Genomic DNA, 21,783 nt, shown 5'->3' on the forward strand with positions numbered 1-21,783 from the left:
AATGAAAAGTAAAAGCATCCCAGAGGTATTAATGCTTAAAGTGACAGTGGTCAGATGTGCAAAAAAAAACGCTCTGGTCCTTAAGGTGATTTGGTAAAGACTGTTGTGTTTTTTTTTTTTTTTTTTTTAAGTACTCACAGATACCAATTACCAATACTTTTATTTGGAAAGGGGTTACTTCACTATTATTATTATTATTATTATTATTATTATTGTTCTTCTTAAACATTTATTTTACAAATTACACATTTGTTTTCACAAATTTTTTTTTTTTCAAATCAACTGGTGCCAGAATGTTAAACAGATTTATAAATTACTTTCTTTAAAAAAATCTTAATCCTTCCAGTACTTATCAGCTGCTGTATGCTAGAGAGGAAGTTGTATTTCTTTCTGGAGTTCTTTTCTGTCTGACCACAGTGCTCTCTGCTGACACCTCTGTCCATATCAGGTACTTTCCAGAGCAGGAGAGGTTTGCTATGGGCATTTGCTTGTACACTGAACAGTTCCTGATACGGACATAGGTGTCAGACAGAAAAGAACTCCAGAAAGAAATACAACTTCCTGTGGAGCATACAGCAGCTAAGTACTGGAAGGATTAAGATTCTTAAATAGAAGTAATTTACAAATCTGTTTTACTTCCAGGCACCAGTTGAAACTTGTTTTCCACTGGAGTACCCCTTTAAGGGATAAGATACGGTAGTTTTCACTGGACAACCCCTTTTAAAGTATGGTCTTCTCATCCTTAATGGGATCTGTGTTTTGGTTGTAGCAACCCTTTATTGGACAGCTTTGATAGATGAGGGCTTACAGGGATGTGGAAATCCTATCGCCCGACGCCCGGGACAAGTGGTTTTGGGTGCCGGGCAGGTGAATTTTTCATAGATTTAGCCCTGTATCGGGCAAGCAGGGACAGACCGACTTCCCCTTATTTTTCTTTAATGCCGGTGTGAGGCGCAGGAGCGGCTGAAAGTCTGCACCTCACATCTGCGCTCAGGGTGTATGGAGAGGTCGGCGGTGTGAGATTTCCGAACCCATCTCACGTCACAGCGGCTCCCAGCTGATTTCAGTAGCTAGGGGCCGCTGCTCAGAGCCCCCCCAGCCGGTGTGAGGGGATCTCACCTCACCGCTCCTCCCCTCCGCTCTCCGAAGTTTGCCGAAGCTAGAGCGGGGAAGAGCGAGGGCAGAGCCCAAGGATCGTCTGCAGGAGATGACTAAGCCACGCCCCCTCTTCCCCCTCCTGGAGAATGGAGAGTGCAGCTCTGAATACAAGAAGACGGGGAGAATGAGGACGTACACAGCCCCTCCCCTGCTCTGTCTACACAGGACCTTGCTTATCACGGGGAGGTTTCAAGTTTTCACTGGGGGAGAACACAGAGCTGGGGGAGGGGAGAGGGTGTGTGTGTGTACGGACTGGACTGGACTGGACTGGGCTGGGGATTTCACCTCACACAGGCATGTATGTAATGTATGATTGGGGGGGGGGGGATCAGCGGTAGGTGTATGTATGATGTGTGCATATGTATGGTGTATCTGTCATGTGTATATATGATGTCTGTGTGATGTGTGTATGTAATGTATGATAAAGGGGGCAGCAGCCCGGTGTATGTATGATGTGTTTATGTAATGTATGATGTGGGGGGGAGCAGCAGGTGTATGTATGATGTGTGCATATGTATCGTGTGAGTGTGTGATGGGGGGGGCATTGGCGGGTGTATGTATGATGTGTACATATGTATGGTGTGTGTATGTAATGTATGATGTGGGGGGGGGGCAGCGGCGGGTTTATGTATGATGTGTCTATGTATTATGTATGTATATAATGTATGATATAGGGGGCAGTGGCCGGTGTATGTATGATATGTGTATGCATGTATGTTTTGTACAGGGGCGGACTGACAAGTGCTGCTGCCAGTTGTGCTATCCAATTTTTTATTTTTAGTGGCTTCTGGCCACCCGCACTAAATTGCACCCCCAGAATCCCGCCGCCTTCATGCTCGCCCGCCGACCAAGAGCCCCACAGATGCATGCAAACACGCCCGAACCAAAACTACAACTCCCAGCATGTTACAGCCTAACCTAGGCTGCATCAGGGCATGCTGGGTGTTGTAGTTACTAACTGCAATTCCGAGTATTCCTTGACACAGACTATGGCTCTGCAGCTGACACGAACCAAAACTACAACTCCCAGCATGTTACACAATAACCTTAACTATACTACTATACAGTGCAACATGCTGCAACACCCACAGAACCATAGACTGTATCAGGGCATGCTGGGTGTTGTAGGTATCTACTAACTAAATACAATTAGAGTAAATAAAATGCACCACACATGCTGGAGAAGCAGAACACCCCCCCCCCCCCCCCCCCAGTAACACAGCGTTGTTCAGTGTTTTCCAATCAAAAGACTCCATATATAAGTCCCTGAGAAGACTGAAAAATAGTGATTAAATGTTTTTAAAAGTGCATATATATGTGAATAAGCCCCTTTTCTAACAAATGTTCTCATAATAAATGGTTCCAATAAAAACTACAGATCACGGCACATAAGATTACCCTCATACATACCTGTATATAGAAAAATTGGAGTTGTGGTGGTCATATGGGGGGTGGGGGGGGAGCGCAATTTTCTGGGCTTGCCTCGGGTGTAAAAAGAGCTAGCTACTGCTCTCCCGCCACTAATAGCCTGGCATGCTGTGATCGCCGTGGCCGCTATTAAACAATTAGATCACCGCTGTTAAAGTTGACAGCAGTGTTTAAAGCAGTGATTCCCAACCGCGGTGCCGCGGCACGCGTGTGTGCTGTTCGGCACTGGCCGTGGTGCCGCGGGATTTTGCTGTGATATTTATTTTTTTTTATTTTGAAATATCCCGCCCCGGCCTGCGCGCTTATGACTGGCGGCGCAGGGGGAAGGGAAGCATGCTTCCCTGGGGCGGACTCCCGTGCCTGCCGTTGACCTGCAAGCTGTGCGGACCGGCGTGCTTAAGGTACAGTACCCTTTCTACCCCTCTGTTACCTCTTCTCAACCCTGTCCTACCCCCCCCCCCCCCTGTCGCCCGTGTCCGCCCCCCGCCCGTCACCCAGTCTGCCCCCCCTTGTCACCCATGTCCGCCCCCCCTGTTCACCCTCCTGTCATCCCTTTCACTTCTGTCCATCCCCTCCTGTCACCCATGTTCACCCCCTCCTGTCACCCATGTTCACCCTCCTATCATCCCTGTCACCCATGTTGATCACCCCTCGTCCACCCTCCTGTCACACCTTTCACCCCTGTCCACCCTCCTGTCACCCTCGTCCACCCCCGTCCTCCCTTTCACTCCCGTTCACCCCCTCCTGTCACCCATGTTCACCCCCTCCTGTCACCCATGTTCACCCTCCTATCATCCCTTTCACTCCTGTCACCCATGTTCATCACCCCTGTCCGTCACCCCTCGTCCACCCTCCTGTCACACCTTTCACCCCTGTCCACCCTCCTGTCACCCTCGTCCACCCCCGTCCTCCCTTTCACTCCCGTTCACCCCCTCCTGTCACCCATGTTCACCCCCTCCTGTCACCCATGTTCACCCTCCTATCATCCCTTTCACTCCTGTCACCCATGTTCATCACCCCTGTCCGTCACCCCTCGTCCACCCTCCTGTCACCCCTCGTCCACCCTCCTGTCACCCCTTTCACCCCTGTCCACCCTCGTCCACCCCCGTCCTCCCTTTCACTCCCGTCCACCCCCTCCTGTCACCCATGTTCACCCTCCCGTCATCCCCTTCACTCCCGTCCACCCCCTCCTGTCACCCATGTTCATCCCCTCTGTCACCCATGTCCGCTCCTCTACACCCCTCTGTCCGCTCCTCTACACTCCTGTCACCCATGTAAAAAAAAAATTCGGCGCCTAATAGATTTGTTTTGCAGGTTTAACGGTGAAGAATTGTGTGTGGAAGAAATCGTGATGATGGCCCGGACCAGATGGAGAAGAGAAGGCAACATTGCAAATTAGAGAAGACGTCATTGGTGAGATGCTGTATGAAGCAGCACTTTAAACTACATACCCACTGATAAATAGATATAGTGCATTGCATTTTTTACCATTTTCCCTTTTTTTATTTTATTTATTTTTTGCTCGTCAAGCTCGGTAGCGGTGCCCCGCAGAATTATTATTTTTTTTTTTTTCGAGGTGTGCCCCGACCCGAAAAAGGTTGGGAAACACTGGTCTAAAGGGATCTTATAACCATCCCTGGTGGTCTAGTGGGGTGAATTGTACTATTTTGGTTGAAATTATTTTATCTACCAGGACAAGTGGATTTTCTTGAGGGACAAGCAGATTGTGTTCCGCTTTAGTCCCTTGGACAAGTATTTTTAATTTTTATTTATTTATTTTTTGTATTTATTTATTTTTTTATTCCCACACCCCTGGCTTAACTATATGTGGATATTTGTGTTAAATTAAGAGCATATACTGTGTGGTCAGAAGGGTGAGACAAGTACATTTGTACCACAAAGTGGAGGAACATTTTCTTTTTTTATTTAACCCAAACAAACATGTTATTAGTAACATCCTGTAGGAAGACACATAGAGCAATAGAATAAGAGAGCTGGATGATTCCAACATGAAGTATTAAATGGCAATGGCTGCACTGTACTTGCTGTTAACACGATCCAGATCATGTGGTGTTAGAGAAGAAAATGTAACGGATACTGGACTTGTATGAGGCCCCCTGAAAAGAGTCTGTTACATACAACTGATATACATAACATATGTCTTCAGCCAACTACTGATGAATGCATATACTGTATGTGTATATAGTTGCGTTTATCAAGCTGTAAATTAGTATGAACAGCTGTCCTCCACATTTGATGTTTATTTCTATATAAGTACATGAAAGGAGTAGATGTGTAGTAGTACGTAAAATTAACACTTTTTGTGCAGGACAACTGTAAAAAAAAAAAAAAAAAAAAAAATATCCAATATTGGATTATAAAGGGGAAAAAAATCAGTGACAGAAAAAAGCGGTCTAGATGGGGTTGGCTGTCTTGGGAGGTTTCATTTCATAACTTGCCGCTTCCACTCTTAGGCTGTGTTCCCACAGCGAAACTATGCAATTCCTTTTTGCAAAGCTTGCAGTGGAATTTCTGCTGAAATTCAAAGCACGATCTACTTTAAAGGGGTACTCCGGTGCTTACACATCTTATCCCCTATCCAAAGGATAGGGGATAAGATGCCTGATCGAGGGAGTCCCGTAGCTGGGGACGCCCGCGATCATGCACGGGGCACCCCGTTTGTAATCAGTCCCCGGAGAGTGTTCGCTCCGGGTCTGATTACGGTTGACCGCAGATCCGGCGGCGTGTGACGCCACGCCTCCGTGTGATGCTATCACGCCCCCTCCCGTAGGCTTGCATTGAGGGGCGGAGCATGACGTCACGCGGGGGCGTGACGTCACACGCCGCCGGCCCTGCGGTTGACCTTAATCAGACCCGGAGCGAACCCGCTCCGGGGACTGATTACAAACTGGGTGCCACGTGCATGATTGCGGGAGTCCCTCCCGCGATCAGGCATGTTATCCCCTATCCTTTGGATAGGGGATGAGATGTGTAAGCACTGGAGTACCCCTTTAATGGAATTCTGCTGTGGAAAATTAAAGGCAGATCTTAAGATTATGCAGAATGATGAATTTCCACCATAGAAAATCCTCTGTGTGAACGGGACAGTGGAATATCATTGAAGTCAATGGGCAGTACATTTTGGCCGAATTTTCTGTGGAACCTACTTTGCGGATTTTCGCTATGCAAACATAGCCTTAGGCCTTGTTCACATCAATAGTTTCTACTGGACATAAATGTGGGGAAATCCTGTCAAAACAAACCTCCGACATATCCCAATGTATAGGTGCCCATAATCGAAATGGGAGGGCACTGTGAAAATAGTGGGTGCTCAGTTCAAGAACAATGACCCAGTGGTTTAAAGGGGTATTATACTGGCCTGTGAGTGCGCTGTGGGGCCACGTCCCCTCAATGCAAGTCTATGGGAGGGGGTGTGGTGGCAGTCACGCCTCCTCCCATAGACTTGCATTGAGGGGGCATGGCCTGAAGGCACAAGGGGGCTTGACCGACCCTCGCAGGACGGACACAGCGTTCGGAACTACAGAGTGGGCCATTTATATGGATACACCTTAATGAAATGTGAATGGTTGGTTGATATAAACTTCCTGTTTGTGGCACATTAGTATATGTGAGGGGGGGGGGACTTTTCAAGATGGGTGTTGACCATGGTGGCCATTTTGAAGTTGGCCACTTTGAATCCAACTTTTGTTTTTCCAATAGGAAGATTGTCATGTGACACATCAAACTTATTGGGAATTTCACAAGAAAAACAATGATGTGCTTGGTTTTAACGTAACTTTATTCTTTCATGAGTTATTTACAAGTTTCTGACCACTTATAAAATGTGTTCAATGTGCTGCCCATTGTGTTGGATTGTCAATGCAACCCTCTTCTCCCACTCTTTACACACTGATAGCAACACCGCAGGAGAAACGCTAGCACAGGCTTCCAGTATCCGTAGTTTCAGGTGCTGCAGAATGGGCAAAACAAAAATTTTAACAGGACCCTCAGTTTACGCAGAAAATTTTGTTCAGTGATGAGGCAAACTTTTATTTGAATGGTGAAGTTAACAAACAAAACCACCGCTATTGGTCTGACACTAACCCACATTGGATAGATCCCTCCAAGACTGTTGGAACACAAAAATTGATGGTACGGTGTGGTATATGGGGTACAAAGATAGTGGGGCCATTCTTCATCAATGGAAACCTCAAGGCCACTAGATATGTGAAATTGCTACATGATGATGTGTTTTCCTCTTTATGCACTGAAGCTGGCACGTTCCCTGAGTTTTTCCTGCAAGATGGTGCACCACCACATTATGGGTGTGAGGTCCGAGCATTCCTAGATGAACAGTTTCCTGGAAAGTGGATTGGTCGTCGTGGGCAAGTTGAATGGCCCCCAAGGTCTCCCGATCTGACCGCCTTAGACTTTCATCTTTGTGGTTATCTGAAGGCAATTGTCTATGCTGTGAAGATACAAGATGTGCAGCACCTGAAACTACGGATACTGGAAGCCTGTGCTAGCATTTCTCCTGCAGTGTTGCTATCAGTGTGTGAAGAGTGGGAGAAGAGGGTTGCATTGACAATCCAACACAATGGGCAGCACATTGAACACATTTTATAAGTGGTCAGAAACTTGTAAATAACTCATTAAAGAATAAAGTTACGTTAAAACCAAGCACATCATTGTTTTTCTTGTGAAATTCCCAATAAGATTGATGTGTCACATGACAATCTTTTTATTGAAAAAACAAAAGTTGGATTCAATATGGCCGTCATGGTCGCCACCCATCTTGAAAAGTTTCCCCCCCTCACATCTACTGATGTGCCAAAAACAGGAAGTTAATATCACCAACCATTCCCATTTTATTAAGGTGTATCCATATAAATGGCCCACCCTATAAATGTTCAGAATGCTGGCCAGTGGAGTACCCCTTTAAATTCCCTTGTACTAACTTGAGGCAAAAGATAGCACTCCTAGTATATACACTTAGCATAACTATTATTCACCTATATGTGGTAGCTACATTTAAACTTCACAGCTACCGCATATCTGTGAATAAACACTATACTGAGTAGATCTACCTGGAGCCATCTTTCTCAACTGCATAAGTGTTATATAGTGAGAAATTTTGCCCATGAAGCTCTCTTGCAAAAAAAAAAATTAAAAAAAATAAAGAAAAAAAATGTATGCTATGCTTTTTCACACTTTATATTTGTCCAAAAGAACATTACCCTGGCTCTTATTTGGGTTAATGGACCCCTATAGACACACGTAGCATATAAAGTGGGAGATTTTTCTGGTGTATCTGGTAATATTGGAGGATTTACAGTATCTGTTTTCTGTACTGGATTTTCCAATTATTGTACTATTAAGTTGTTTTACTAATTTATCTGTTTATCCAGTGTAATAGTGTCAATATTTAGTTTTGGCTATTTTATTCTTCACATGTGTTTTTGTCCTTTGACCTTTTTCTGCACACAAAACAAACGCCATTTCTAAACAATCTGTATCCCTTGAAACGTGTAATCTACCAATAAGAGTTCGCTTTGAAATAATCATGGCTGCTTTATGAAAGGATTGGTGTGCCCAGCAGAGGGTCACAATTTCTGCCTATGTCCTGCTAACTCCCTTATTTGTCTGTTTTACTAGATACTTGTATTCTTCATCAAACTACAATTCTGGAGCAGTGATAATACCCATTTTATAATTACATTTCTAGTAGGAATAACAGTAAAAAGAGTTTAAAAATAATGCTTCAGATTTATTTCATGTAGAATACAAGTGTTACTAAAACAGGTGAGCTCTTAGGTCCTATTCAAGCATGCGTCGATCCCTTTTATTTTAAGTTATGGTGTGTTGTTGTCAGTGTGTTTTGTAAGTACAACAGTAGCAATGACAGCTACTGACTTGGGGCCCAAAGGGCACATGCAGAGGTAATCAACACTACAACAAATTAACCCAGAGGGGTTAATAAAAAAGACCTCTATGTTGGATGTGTCACACTAATAATAAAACTTAACTTTTATTTAACCAAATATTATAAAGCATAAGTGAGGAATCAAATGTATTAAAAACACAATTCCACTGTAGTCATAAGTATGTGATTGTGCCTAGGTCCTTTATCGGTCAGCCCATACTGGTGAGTAAATCCACTTGGGCTCAAACTACTGTCTCAAGTTTATAAGTGGAGTATTAATCTTATAAATTCTGGGGAGACTGATTAGTACCTAGAATGAAGGTACATGATCTTTCTTCCATATAGCCACTTATATATGTGACATTTGATCAGTGTTTGATCATGCGGTGTGTATCAAAGTTGTTTCACTACTAAGCACCCCACACCTGCTGTGCACCGCAGGCGTGAGCTGTTCAGCCTGGACCTTGTTAAAGGGGTACTCCGGTGAAAACCTTTTTTCTTTTAAATCAACTGGTGGCAGAAAGTTAAACATATTTGTAAATTACTTCTATTAAAAAATCTTAATCCTTCCAGTACTTATTAGCTGCTGAATGCTACAGAGGAAATTCCTTTCTTTTTGGAACACTGATGACCTCACGAGCACAGTGTTCTCTGCCGACATCTCTGTCCATTTTAGCAACCATGCATAGCAGATGTATGCTAAGGGCAGCATGGTGGCTCAGTGGTTAGCACTGCTGCCTTGCAGTGCTGGGGACTTGGGTTCAAATCCCACTAAGGACAACAATAAATAAAGCATTATTATTATAATAACATCAGCAGAGAGAACTGAGCTCGTGATGTCATCAGAGAGCATTCCAAAAAGAAAATAATTTACTCTGTAGTATTCAGCAGCTAATAAGTACAGGAAGGATTAAGATTTTTTAATAGAAGTAATTTACAAATATGTTTAACTTTCTGCCACCAGTTGATTTAAAAGAAAAAAGGTTTTCACCAGAGTACCCCTTTAATTGGATGTTATTATACATAGACTGCAGTGGAGTTGCTGATTAAAATACAATACGGTCACACCCCGACATGTTTCACCACTTTTGTTGCTTTATCAAGGAGACAACTGACAGCAACAGTAGCAATGGCCACTGATTTAACATTAGAATACATTTTTTTTGTGATTCAGCATTTTTTTTTTTTAAATCTAATTACTTTTTATTTATTTTATTTTATAGGTAATTAAAAATCATCCCATTTAAAGACTTCTTTCGTGTTATTTTCTGCCAATCCCCCACCCCACCTTGACAAGGGGTGTGGAGGATAATCAACCTGGAAAATGGTTTCTTTAATCTGCAATGAACCACTCTCTGCCTCAGATCTTCTCTCTAATGCCACATCCCCATGTGGGCAAAACATGACTATACCACATCCCGGAAATGTGTCGATGCTCCCCTTTCTGCAGGATGATGCAAGCATTTCCTGTCCTTCTCTGGCAGAACAGATTGATAACAGTATTGTTTCTATACAGAAAAAAGATATAGATGAAGGTGGTCTTAAGGAAGTGGAAGGAATTATATTATCCCAATTGGTAAAAGCAGTGGATGAGCCAAAGGAAGCTACTCCAGTGGCCCAGTTAAAACTTCCAGATTTTTGTGCACAGATTTCTGGTGACTTCAGCCCTACCTTAGAAGAAATTGAGGAATTTTTAACAGAAAATATGGATCTTTTCCGTGAAGACTTGGTTGAAAAGCAGCCCGTTCCTGGAACGTGGGTTCAGAATTGCATAACAAGTGAGCAGATTTCTGAAACCAATACAGCTCAACCAACCGAGGATGTATCAACTCCACTAACTCCAGATACTTCATCCACTCCACCTTCCACGACAAGCAGTATTCCTGTCCTCCTTCAAATCCAACCTGTGCCTGGTGCTTCGTCTTTGGTGCAGAGCTCTACTGGTGGTGTCCGTCTTACCCAGCTACTAATCAGTGTACAGGGCCAAAGCCTGGCACTGGCTCCAGTCACAGGGCCCACTTCACCTGGGGACCAAAAGTATGTTAGAATTGCACCTCTGCCAATGGCTGTCCGGCCGTTGGCATTAGGAGGAGTATTTGTGAGTGAAGTGCCGCAAAAAATCCAGAAAGGTGCTCCAGCTATGATCAGAGTCCATAAGTGCAGTCACCCCGGCTGTAACAAGATGTACACCAAAAGCTCACATCTTAAAGCACATTTCCGGCGACACACGGGGGAGAAACCTTATGTTTGCACGTGGCCAGAGTGTGGATGGAGGTAAGAAAAATATTTTTTTTTTTAACATGGTTTTTATTGCAAATAATGTATATGGTTGCTAATTGTCAGAATTTTTTTGAGCATCCCAGGTTTAAGGCCCAATACAATGTTTAAGTGGCTGCACTAGGACCGCACGGACATTGCCATCACGATATACGGCAATGTGTGCAGCATGGATTCCGCCAGAACTTTCTTAAGGAAATTCTGCCTAGAAAATACAGAAAAACCCATTCACCTGCATTTTACGCTCAGGCCCTGGAATTTGTGACCTAAATTCCGATGGGTGGGAATCTTATTCCAATTTAAACACTGTCCACTAGAGAACTTGCAACAAGCTGGTTTGTTTGTTTGTTTGTGTGTGTGTGTTTTTTATTTATTTATTTATTTTTAATTTTTTAGCTTTTCTTGTCAATTTAACCAGGATGAGCAGAATCCTACCATTATTAGTCCAATGTCCAATTAGAGGTCGGGCTAGTTAATTAAACCTCTAGTGTACTCCTGGGGACTAAAATAAGCCAGGATAGAACTATGCACACACCTCACACCCTTGTCCTTGGAGCTATTCAAGAAATCCTTATTTTGAATAACTTGATACATAAGTTCAGGATGCATTTTAGCCCATCCACAAGCATTTATCATCTGACACAAGGTAAATGCCAGAATTACTTGTATATTCATGTCACAGTGACACGTCTGAAGTTTTTATTGGTGTGGATCTGGGTGCTGCAACCCTCAAGGATTGCTGAGGGTTGCAGTACCCAGATCTCCATGGATAAAATCATGTGACACATACAAGAAACATCGGCGCCTACTTAGCTTTACCTGATAAAGGCTTGTGGGCTATCTGCAATGTGTCCTGGACTTATCAAATTACATTAACAACAAGAAAAAAGATGGCTGGACTGACTTGTAAAATCTAGCACAAACAAAGCCAAACTTTAGGTAGTATATAGATAGAAGTAGCTAAAGATGCATCAAATTTACCAAGATTACAGATCAGATGTAAGACATCCCTTTTAGAGTGGGTTTAAGGTCTAACGGACATAAGGCTATTTTATACAGGCTGACTTGTGCCCGTTGACATGCACCAATCCAACGGATCTGCACTCTTCTAAACGGCCCTTACTAGCATCCATTGCATGCTGGGCTTCATGAATGATCTCTGGATTTAATCAAACCCTGGATTTAACCACTTCTGCCATGAAATATGAAAGAATTCTGTGGCACAACTATATGGTTACTGGAGATCCAGTGCTGCCAACCTCTGATACTTGCCAGCAATTTTTAACCGTAATGATCCAGTGGCTTATAGCAATTTCTGATGGCACATCCAGTGGTTGCTTTACAAAAAGTGTTTTTTCTTCTGTGTTCTTCAGATAAGTAGGAATCGTTATTTTTTCCCCCCCCTTAGGTTTGAATTACTAAACCTAAAATACCAGCACATACACAGATAATAGTATAAAAATGGCTGTGTAATGTTATTCATGTCCAGGTGATATAGTCAGATCCTATCAAATACATCAGAATGTAAAACTAGTTTAACTAGTATCAACAGGTATTTCTGGGATACACAGGCTTAGGCTATGTTCACACGATGGAACTTCTGGGCAGAAGTCCGCAGAAGAATTCCTCACAGACATTCTGCAGCAGCAGAGTCCCATTGATTTCAATGGGATTCTGCAACACTGTGCACACAGCGGAATTTCTGCAGCAGAAACATCTACCGTGGAAATTCCGAAGACATGTCTATTCTTTCTGTGGAGTCAGCGGGGAAATTCATTGCCGTCTATGAGACAGCGAATTTCCGAGTAGTCCTAGCGCAGTCCTGTGCCGGCGCTCTGCTGTCAAAGGCATTTCTGCACGGAAATATTCTGTGCGGACATTCGACCATGTGAACATAGGCTTAGATGCCTGAGGGATGCTTAGATAGGGGTTAAGGCAGGCTTTAAAAGACTGTGTATGGATCCTGTATGGCAACACACTCGGCACATGCCAATATGATACACGGTGTGTTATTGCAGGGTACTTCTGAGAGGTGCATGCCATATTATAGAGCTATTCTCTGGGGGGGGGGGGGGGAGATTAGTGCACCTCTCAGAAGTACCCTGCAATAACACACCGTGTATCATATTGGCATGTGCCGAGTGTGTTGCCATACAGGATCCATACACAGTCTTTAAATAATAAATATTATACACAGTCTTTAAATAAATAAATATTTATTTAATCCAAGTAAGGCTATGTGCCTTAGGTTTGTTGGGGAATAGGGATAAGAAAACATTTTGCAAATATGATAGAACTGATAAGAGACTTCAAGGATAACACCTAAACAATACACAAGGTGCCCATTCCCGGAAGCAGGCAATTAGAGATGAGCGAACTTACAGTAAATTTGATTCGTCACGAACTTCTCGGCTCGGCAGTTGATGACTTATCCTGCGTAAATTAGTTCAGCCTTCAGGTGCTCCGGTGGGCTGGAAAAGGTGGATACATTCCTAGGAAAGAGTCTCCCAGAACTGTATCCACCTTTTCCAGCCCATTGGAGCACCTGAAAGCTTAACTAATTTATGCAGGAAAAGTCATCAACTGCCGAGCCGAGAAGTTCGTGACGAATCAAATTTACTGTAAGTTTGCTCATCTCTACAGGCAATATCCAGTTTAGGTTTCTTTTCGGTAATACAGAAACAGAGATATAACCATTGTTTGAATTCAGCTTAGGCATGTCATGTCAAGAATGGCCCCAACCAGCACCTCCATGTATTTGCAGGCATGAATGCTTTAAGAAACTGTTCTGTTTGTTGTCATACAATAATTATTAGGAATGTTTGCTAAAGATAATAGTATATGGAACGTGCTACTTAAATCAGTCTGCTAGTTAGATAATAGCAACTATAAGGTAAAGATACATTTTTGAATGTCATTCTTGTCTAAAACGAAAAAACTATTGTTATTGATTATTCTTAATGCCATGTCTCTGAATAGACCAACCCTTATCCAGACCATATTTTCTGACAAATTTTAAGTCCACCACACATTATGCATAGTGGCCTTTTTTCTAAGTATATGTCAATACAGATGCTTGAGAGAGAGAGAGAGAGATATATAGAGATAGAGATAGATATATGCTTGACATACACACACACATACACACACACACACACACATACATACACACATACACATATACACACACACACACACACATACATACATATACACACACACATACACACACATATATACATATACACACACACATACACACACATATATACATATACACACACACACAGAGGCTTGACATATATACAGAGGCTTGACATATATATAGAGGCTTGACATATATATAGAGGCTTGACATATATATAGAGGCTTGACATATATATAGAGGCTTGACATATATACAGAGGCTTGACATATATACAGAGGCTTGACATATACTTTAACAAATTGTCTGCTAGTGACAAATCTTTGGAACAGAAATAGATTTGCATACCTGAGCAAGTTAGCCCCTACAGGACATTGGGTGTTTTCATTTTTGCACTTTAGTTTTTTCCACCTCACACTTCAATTTTCTACCTACAGACTCATATGTAGGCTTATTTTTTGCACCTTTGCACCACCAATTTTACATTGTAATGATACCAATAATTTCACCACAATATTTACAGCGACACCCCCCAAAAAAATATTTGTGGGGCAAAATAAAAAAAACATTTTGTAAATTTGTGGGCTTTCAGTTCTACACAGAACACTTTTCAGTAAAAAAAAAAAAGACACCTTCTCTTTATTTGTTAGGTCTATACGATTGAAATAATACACAACTTGTGTAGGTTTTATTTAGTTTTACTTCTTTAAAAAAACATTATAACTTTTTGTACAAAAATTAGCATGTTTAAAAATGTACAGGGCTATATGAGGGCTAATTTTTGAGCCGTACCATTTTTGTTTTGATGGGACTTTTTGATCGCTTTTTATACATTTACGCAAGCAGGATGCAACATTTATTTTTGTTTGACTTTTTTTTTTTTTTTATGGGAAAAGCTGGGTGATTCAAAATTTTTATTAGATAAGGGGGTTCAATCACATTTATTAACTTTTTTTTTTTAAACACAATTTTATAGGGTTCTATTACATGCAATCTTCACATTGTATACACTGTTCAATGCTATGCCATAGGATAGCATTGATAAGTGTTATGGGTGCTCTGTTGCTCCAGCCCGTCATGGCTGATGGAAGCTTCAGAGCAACAACCGGATGGCGAGTAGGCAGGTAAGGGCCCTCCTGCCGTCATCTCAGCTGATCGGGACACCGCAGTTCTACTGCGATGCTCCCGGATAGCTCTACTGAGCTTTTTTTATTTGAGATGGTGTAATCAACTTTGATCGCAGCATCTAATGGGTTAATGGTAGGCATCACCACAATCGGTGATGTCCTTAATTAGCCACGGGTCCTAGAGGCTGATGGCTGCTGGGACCACCCCACTATGACGCAGGCTCAGCTCCTGAGCCCATGCTATAGAATGGGACAAGGGCATACAGGTACGCCCTTTTTCCTTAAGTGGTTAAAAGAAGAGCTTCGGGATATCAAAACTTATCCCTTATTCTAAGGATAGGGGATAAGTGTCAGATCACGGGGGCCTGACTGCTGGGACTCCCGCAATCTCCTGTATGGGCCCCAGACTCTCCTCTTGAATGGGGCGTTTCAACCACTGCACAAAGTTGAGGCCAAAATGCCCCCCGAAATGCATTTCAATAGGCGAGACAAAGATTGCTGAGGAATCGAAAAACAGATAATTTATTTCAAAAACTGCTCCCCGTCTGTCTCCAGGTTGGGTGTGGTTTTGCAGCTCAGTTCCATTGAAGTGAATGGAGCAAAGTTGTAATACCACACCCATAGTGGAGACAGACAGGGAGTGGTTTTTGGAAGAAATTATATATTTTTTGATTCATGAATAACCCCTTTAGGTCATATCCCCACTCGGGTCCAGTGGGACCTGACAATCATAAGGATTTTGCTGTAGGCTGACTAGTTTATTAGAAAGTCCTCTACTGCAGAGTTTCCCAAATCCCCTTGAAGGTTTCCAATAGAGAATGAAATTAGGTGAAAGCTAATAAATCAGCTGTGCAACTTTTGTGAAATTCTCAAAGCATTGTTCAGATTGCTTTTGGATCCCTGGCCAAACTCTTCATGCTGACCTGTTTAGGAACAAGGAAGCAGGAAGTTTCCGCTGTTTAGCGTTTTTCCACATTTAAAACTTATCTATCCCAGTGTTTCCCAACTAGGGCTAACTTTTGCATAAGGTGTATGGGCACCTTTAGTGTTTTTTGTATGTCTGAGATGTGCACTGTGAAGTAGGCTGTGAATGTTGTCAGATGGCAGACTATTGATTGACCTGTGGTTTTTTTCCCCCCTGCTTTGTAGGTTTTCCCGTTCGGATGAGCTTTCAAGGCACAAGAGATCCCACTCTGGGGTGAAGCCATACCAATGTACTATATGTGACAAGAAGTTTGCCCGCAGTGACCATCTATCCAAACACATGAAGATTCATCGAGGACAGCGAGTTGGTGGATGTCGGACACCAAGAACCAGCACTTAACCTCCTTCCGTTTTGTTTGTTAAACCAGCTGGCCACAGTTAAAGAAGTTGCTGCTTTAAAAATATAACCTTAGTCTATGATGTGAAATTCAAGAAGGAACAGTAAGCAAACCAATGGGTGAAACTGGATTAACCCATGCTGAATCAGTTGGGCCTGTAAGGGTTTACATGACACTGATTTGCTAGACCCACAAACTGTGATGAGAACTTCCAGCCAAGTTACTGTGCAATGTTTTACTTGGCTCTTTTTGGTTATATGTCTCTTTTCTTGTCTCTATGGGTAGAGGCTTCTATAATGAATCCCTGTGAATATAGCCCTACCTCTTGTATGACTGTTACTTGTTTTTTGCCAAGTAGTCTGTTCATATACAATGCCATAAGCATCTGTAATTTTGTACAGATTTTACACATTTTAAAGGCTGTTACTTTTATGACACTGTTGTGTAAAAGCAGCTGTTTCTTTTTTATTGCCCATATTAAGATGGGCATTATGTTAATACGTACAGAAGAAAGTATATTAATACATGCAAAGTATGTCTGTGCACTTAAATTACAGTTTACTGTATACCATAACATACACTTGCCTGTGTTAAACCCATTATGCCTGCATCATACACACTGGAAACTGTTACAACATTGTTTTGTTTTAGAATTCAAGTAACACTAAAGTTTTTACTTTTTCCCCATGTGAAGGAGATGTCCTTACTGCTATAGCTTAATGCGGTTACTTATCTAGAATCTTAAAGAAGGGCTGACCTGGTTGTATAGCTTCTTTATCAATGCAATATGTTCTGCACATGATGTGGTGAGGACTATAAATCTGACCTTGTAAGAGAGAAGTCGTGATTTGTTGATTATGAAGAACTATAGTTCTTTGGCCATTACAGTTTTTCGGTAGGTACTTTGCATACTGTTCCAAGTCTATTGCGTGTATATAATATTCAAGCAGTACTATAACTACAAAAAAAGTCTAAAATCTGTATTCCATCCACTATGAAAACCAAACTTTTACAGAATGTTACAAATTTAACAATACAATGTTTTCTTTTTTTTTTTTTATACTGTGACACTGTTGAATGTGCATCTTCGGATAATTCTAGAAGACTTCTTCTCATTAACGATGATACCATAACTATAACAGCGGATAATGAGCGGTTTATGAAAACAAGTTACAAACAATCATCTATAGATCTGTAATTGTTACCTGGACCTCCACTATATGAAACATTAGGTTTTCATGTTTTGTCTTCCTTAAAGTATAATGTCTCTACTGATATGTATCTGTACAGTTCAGTTTTTTGGGATATATACGATTCTGTGTCACAGCTACATAGAGAAAACTGGACAATGGACTAAATATTGCAGTGGTGATGTGTACTCTGGGTGTCACTGCTGGTGTCCTGCATTTTGGTTGGGATTTACATCTCCTAGAAAATAATCAGTCTTCCAATGGGTGACTTATCGTACTGTCACAGAGCTCCTCATCTTAGGCTCCCTGAAGGAGTCATTCTCAGCATATTCTGTTTCAGTATCAAGTATTTTCTTAGGACCATGGAAGGAAAGTTCTATGTTTATGTAGCTGCAGTTAATACATGTAGGGAGTTAGAATATATCTACTTTATATGGCACTTCTGTTACGGGTACTTAATTTTCGGTCTGTTCTGCGAGCATGATGATCATGCAACCTGCAAGTTGACAATATATTTGTACTTTTGGCACTTATTCATTAACATATTGTTATTTTTTTCCAACATATTTTGAGATTGGGGATTTACCATTCGTGAAAAAATCACATTGTTCAGACTTTACTCTGAATGCCAAATTCATTACATTTTTTAACAGGCCCTACACACAAACCCATTCTTGATCAATATTAGCACTTGCTTGTTAAAGGACATCTGCAGCCAAAACAACTTATCCCCTATCCACAGGAAGTGTTTTTGCTCGTGGGGCGATCTCCCAAACGGGGCCCCTGCATTGCCGCGCTGTGCGTGGGCTAATGCACGAAGCATCTACCTCTCTTAGGTCGACGGTACGCCTTCTCCCCATACAGCTTTATGGGAGAGGTGGGGAGGCAGAAACGCTGCTTCCCCGCTACTCCCATAGGCATACATGGAGGGGGCGTGTTGGCTGCAACGTCATGCTGCGGCCAATGCGCCTCATGCACAGAGAGCCACGGCAGAGCTGTGGCCCCATGCAGGAGATCGCAGGGGTCCCATCGTTCAGATCCCCCCGTGATCAGACACTTATCCCCTATCCTGTGGATAGGGGATAAGCTGTTTTTGCCACATATTTCCTTTAATGATAGTGGGAAGAAAGCACTTAAAGGGGTTAAATCTAGGGTTCCTAGCCCAGCTGCAAATGTTATGTTTTAGAAGCCTGTGTATTGTGTGTGTATGAAATGTTCCCAAAAGACCCAGTAAAGACAGTGCTCTGTTTTAAATTTATAGAGGAGGTCCATCGTTGGGGAGCCACATCTAATAGCTAATGTGGAATTAAAATTTTGGATATACCACTTACTACTTTGGTAATTTATACTAACTTTTAAAAGGGTCTTCATTTTGGTTAATTCTACTGTTTTGCTAAAATGCAGGGGTATGGTATCCTTTTTAAGGTGTCATGGCTTCGAGGCAATACTGTATATCCCCCCCCCCCCCCATTATGGTTCCCTTAAAATTATTTTTTTTTTTTACATAGTTACAATAAATATTCCACTTGCGAAATAAAACTAGTTTTACCCTCCACAACAATTTTATCAAGTGGAATATTGTAACTATGTAAAAAAAAAAACTAATTTTAAGGGAACCATAATGGGGGATATACAGCATACAGAATTGCCTGGAAGTCATTTTCTTTGCGATTCTTCATATGCGAAATAAAAGCTAGTTTTACCCTCCTCAACAATTTTTATCATCTGAAGAATCACAAAGAAAATAGCTTTTTATACAATGTACTTAAAGGGGTACTCCTGCCCTAAGACATGTTATCACCTATCCAAAGGATAGGGGATAAGAGGTCTGACCGCGGGGGTCCCACCGCTGGGGAGTCCCGCAATCTTGCATCCGGCACCCACCTCTTTTTTGAGCTGCACACCGCGCTGCCGGGTGCTGACCACGGGGCTGGAATATCGTGACGTCACAACTCTGTTCCCATGTAGTGTCATGCCTCGCCCCCGCTATGCAAGTCTATGGGAGGGGGCGTGACGGCCGTCACGCCCCCTCCCAAAGACTTGCATAGCGGGGGCGGGGCCTAACATCACACTGGAGCAGAGTCGTGACGTCACGATACTCCGGCCCAGTGGTCAGCACCCGGCAGTTTGTGAGCTGGCAGCGCGGCGTGCAGCTCAAAGAGGTGGATGCCGAATGAAAGATTGCAGGGGTCCCCAGTGGCGGGACCCCTGCGGTTATACATCATATCCCCTATCCTTTGGATAGGGGATAACATGTTTTAGGGCCGGAGTACCATTTAAAGATTCAGGTACAATATGCATAAACCGGTAAAAATGGCCCGATGAATATCACACATGCAACATGCTATTTGCTGTATTGTTTTAAAGCCATGAAAGTAAAGGTTCCATTTTATCTGCAACACATTGTATAAAACGCTATTTTTATTTTCTTTGTTATAAAGCAATATAACCCAGTTGACTGGAAATTTTTCTTTAATCCCATATAACCCCTCTGAACTGAGTCTGCCTTTTTCCACGAACACCACTACTCTGTTCACTTGAATAAGGCTATGCTGCAAAACCAAACGTAGGCCATGGACAAAAGTACCACTGTTTTGTGAGTCCTAATCTCAAGCTCTTTAAAGGGTTTGTCCAAGACTGGGAAACATTTTTGCTTTTTTCTAAATACTGCACCATACCTGTCTACATGTTATGAACATGAGGTGTTTTTTTTTTCTTTTCTATTTGGTAGAGTTATTATACTAAATTGTACAGTAATCCGTTAATATGTCAAGTACTTGAAGGGGTAATGCAGCATTTTACATATTATCGAAGTGCCTGATTGTGGAGGGATCAGACGCGTGCGACCTCACAGGAGCGCCTGCATGGCACCTCAGCTTTCCTCATGCACGAAGCAGGGCCAACACGCCCCCTGTATTGGAGAGCCAGAGATACACAAGTACATTGCTTGTGTATCTCAGGCTCTCCCATAGAAATGCATAGAGGGGGTGTGTTGACCCCCACTCAAGGAGAGCCTGAGCGCCATGCACCAGCACGATCAGACACTTATTTCCTATCCTGGGGATACAAAGTAAAATGCTGGAATAACCTTTTAAAGGGGCTGGCCGCTTTACATTAATCTTAACAAATGTGATTTAAAACGGAATAAAGGCTACTTACTAATACATCCTTTTTTGAAAGTTTTGCATGGTTTGTCCAATTTCTATAACTACCCACTTTTTATCAGCTTTCTCCTTGGGCACATAATGAACATTAGGAATCTAGCCCATGTGCAGTGTGTTGCAGTAAAGGAGGGTGATGAACTTATCTGGTCACATGCCCCTTTTATCTGCAGCCATTTTCAGGACAGAAGTAATGTGCAGACACAATACTATGCTAACAAGGGTGGAGACAGAATAGCAACTTACTAATATATCTTTACATTTAGGTTTAGAACACATTTGTAAAGATTATATGTACAGCAGCCATTTAAGCTTTGACACTTGAGTATGATAAGGGGTAGGCGATATAATAAATAAATAAATATAATTTATGAAACACTGACTGAATATTCAAGTACCACCGTTGTGTGTTACATGGTCATTACTTTTCTACCATAGGTTGCTGTAAAATCAAGCTGTAACCTGTGGAAGCAAATGCTTTAGATTCTCATTTTTATGTTTTTCTCCAAAAATATCATCATGGTAGCACTGAGGTGAAAAGATAGTTTGAATGCTACCATGCCTTTTTCTCTCTACTCAGTTTGGTGAATATTTCACTCAAGCTTAAAGGGGTACTACCGTGGAAAAGTTTTTTCTTTAAACTAACTGGTGCCAGAAAGTTACAGATTTGTAAATCACTTCTATTAAAAAATCTTAATCCTTCCAGTACTTTTTAGGGGCTGTATACTAAAGAGAAATCCAAAAAAGAAATGCATCTCCTCTGATATCATGACCACAGTGCTCTCTGCTGACCAGTTTAGGAACTGTCCAGAGCAGAGGAAAATCCCCATAGCAAACATATGCTGCTATGGACAGCAGAGGTCAGCAGAGAGCACTGTGGTCAGGACATCACAGGAAATGCATTTCTTTTTTGGATTTCTCTTTAGTATACAGCCCCTAAAAAGTACTGGAAGGATTAAGATTTATTTTAAATAGAAGTGATTTACAAATCTGTTAAACTTTCTGGCACCAGTTGATTTAAAAAAAAATAATTTTTTCCACGGGAGTACCCC

The 21,783-nt window shown here is 42.1% G+C and overlaps 1 protein-coding gene across 2 annotated transcripts in view; it reads left to right on the top strand.

Annotated features, from left to right (window-relative positions):
- Nucleotides 1-19,539, top strand: part of LOC130356460 (Krueppel-like factor 15) — a 32,935-nt gene extending 13,396 nt beyond the window's left edge. Inside the window, exons 2-3 of one of the 2 annotated variants that reach the window (XM_056558047.1) lie at nucleotides 9,733-10,783; nucleotides 16,208-19,538. In XM_056558047.1, coding sequence (XP_056414022.1) covers nucleotides 9,834-10,783; nucleotides 16,208-16,382 — 1,125 coding nt within the window. In that variant the 5' untranslated portion in view covers nucleotides 9,733-9,833 and the 3' untranslated portion in view covers nucleotides 16,383-19,538. Of the gene's footprint in view, nucleotides 1-9,732; nucleotides 10,784-16,207 lie in introns of both variants that reach the window. The other variant, XM_056558049.1, reaches the window with a different exon arrangement.
- Nucleotides 19,540-21,783: the final 2,244 nt, after the last annotated feature.

The sequence above is a fragment of the Hyla sarda genome, chromosome 2 (assembly GCF_029499605.1).
Source record: "Hyla sarda isolate aHylSar1 chromosome 2, aHylSar1.hap1, whole genome shotgun sequence".
Lineage (NCBI taxonomy): Eukaryota > Metazoa > Chordata > Amphibia > Anura > Hylidae > Hyla > Hyla sarda.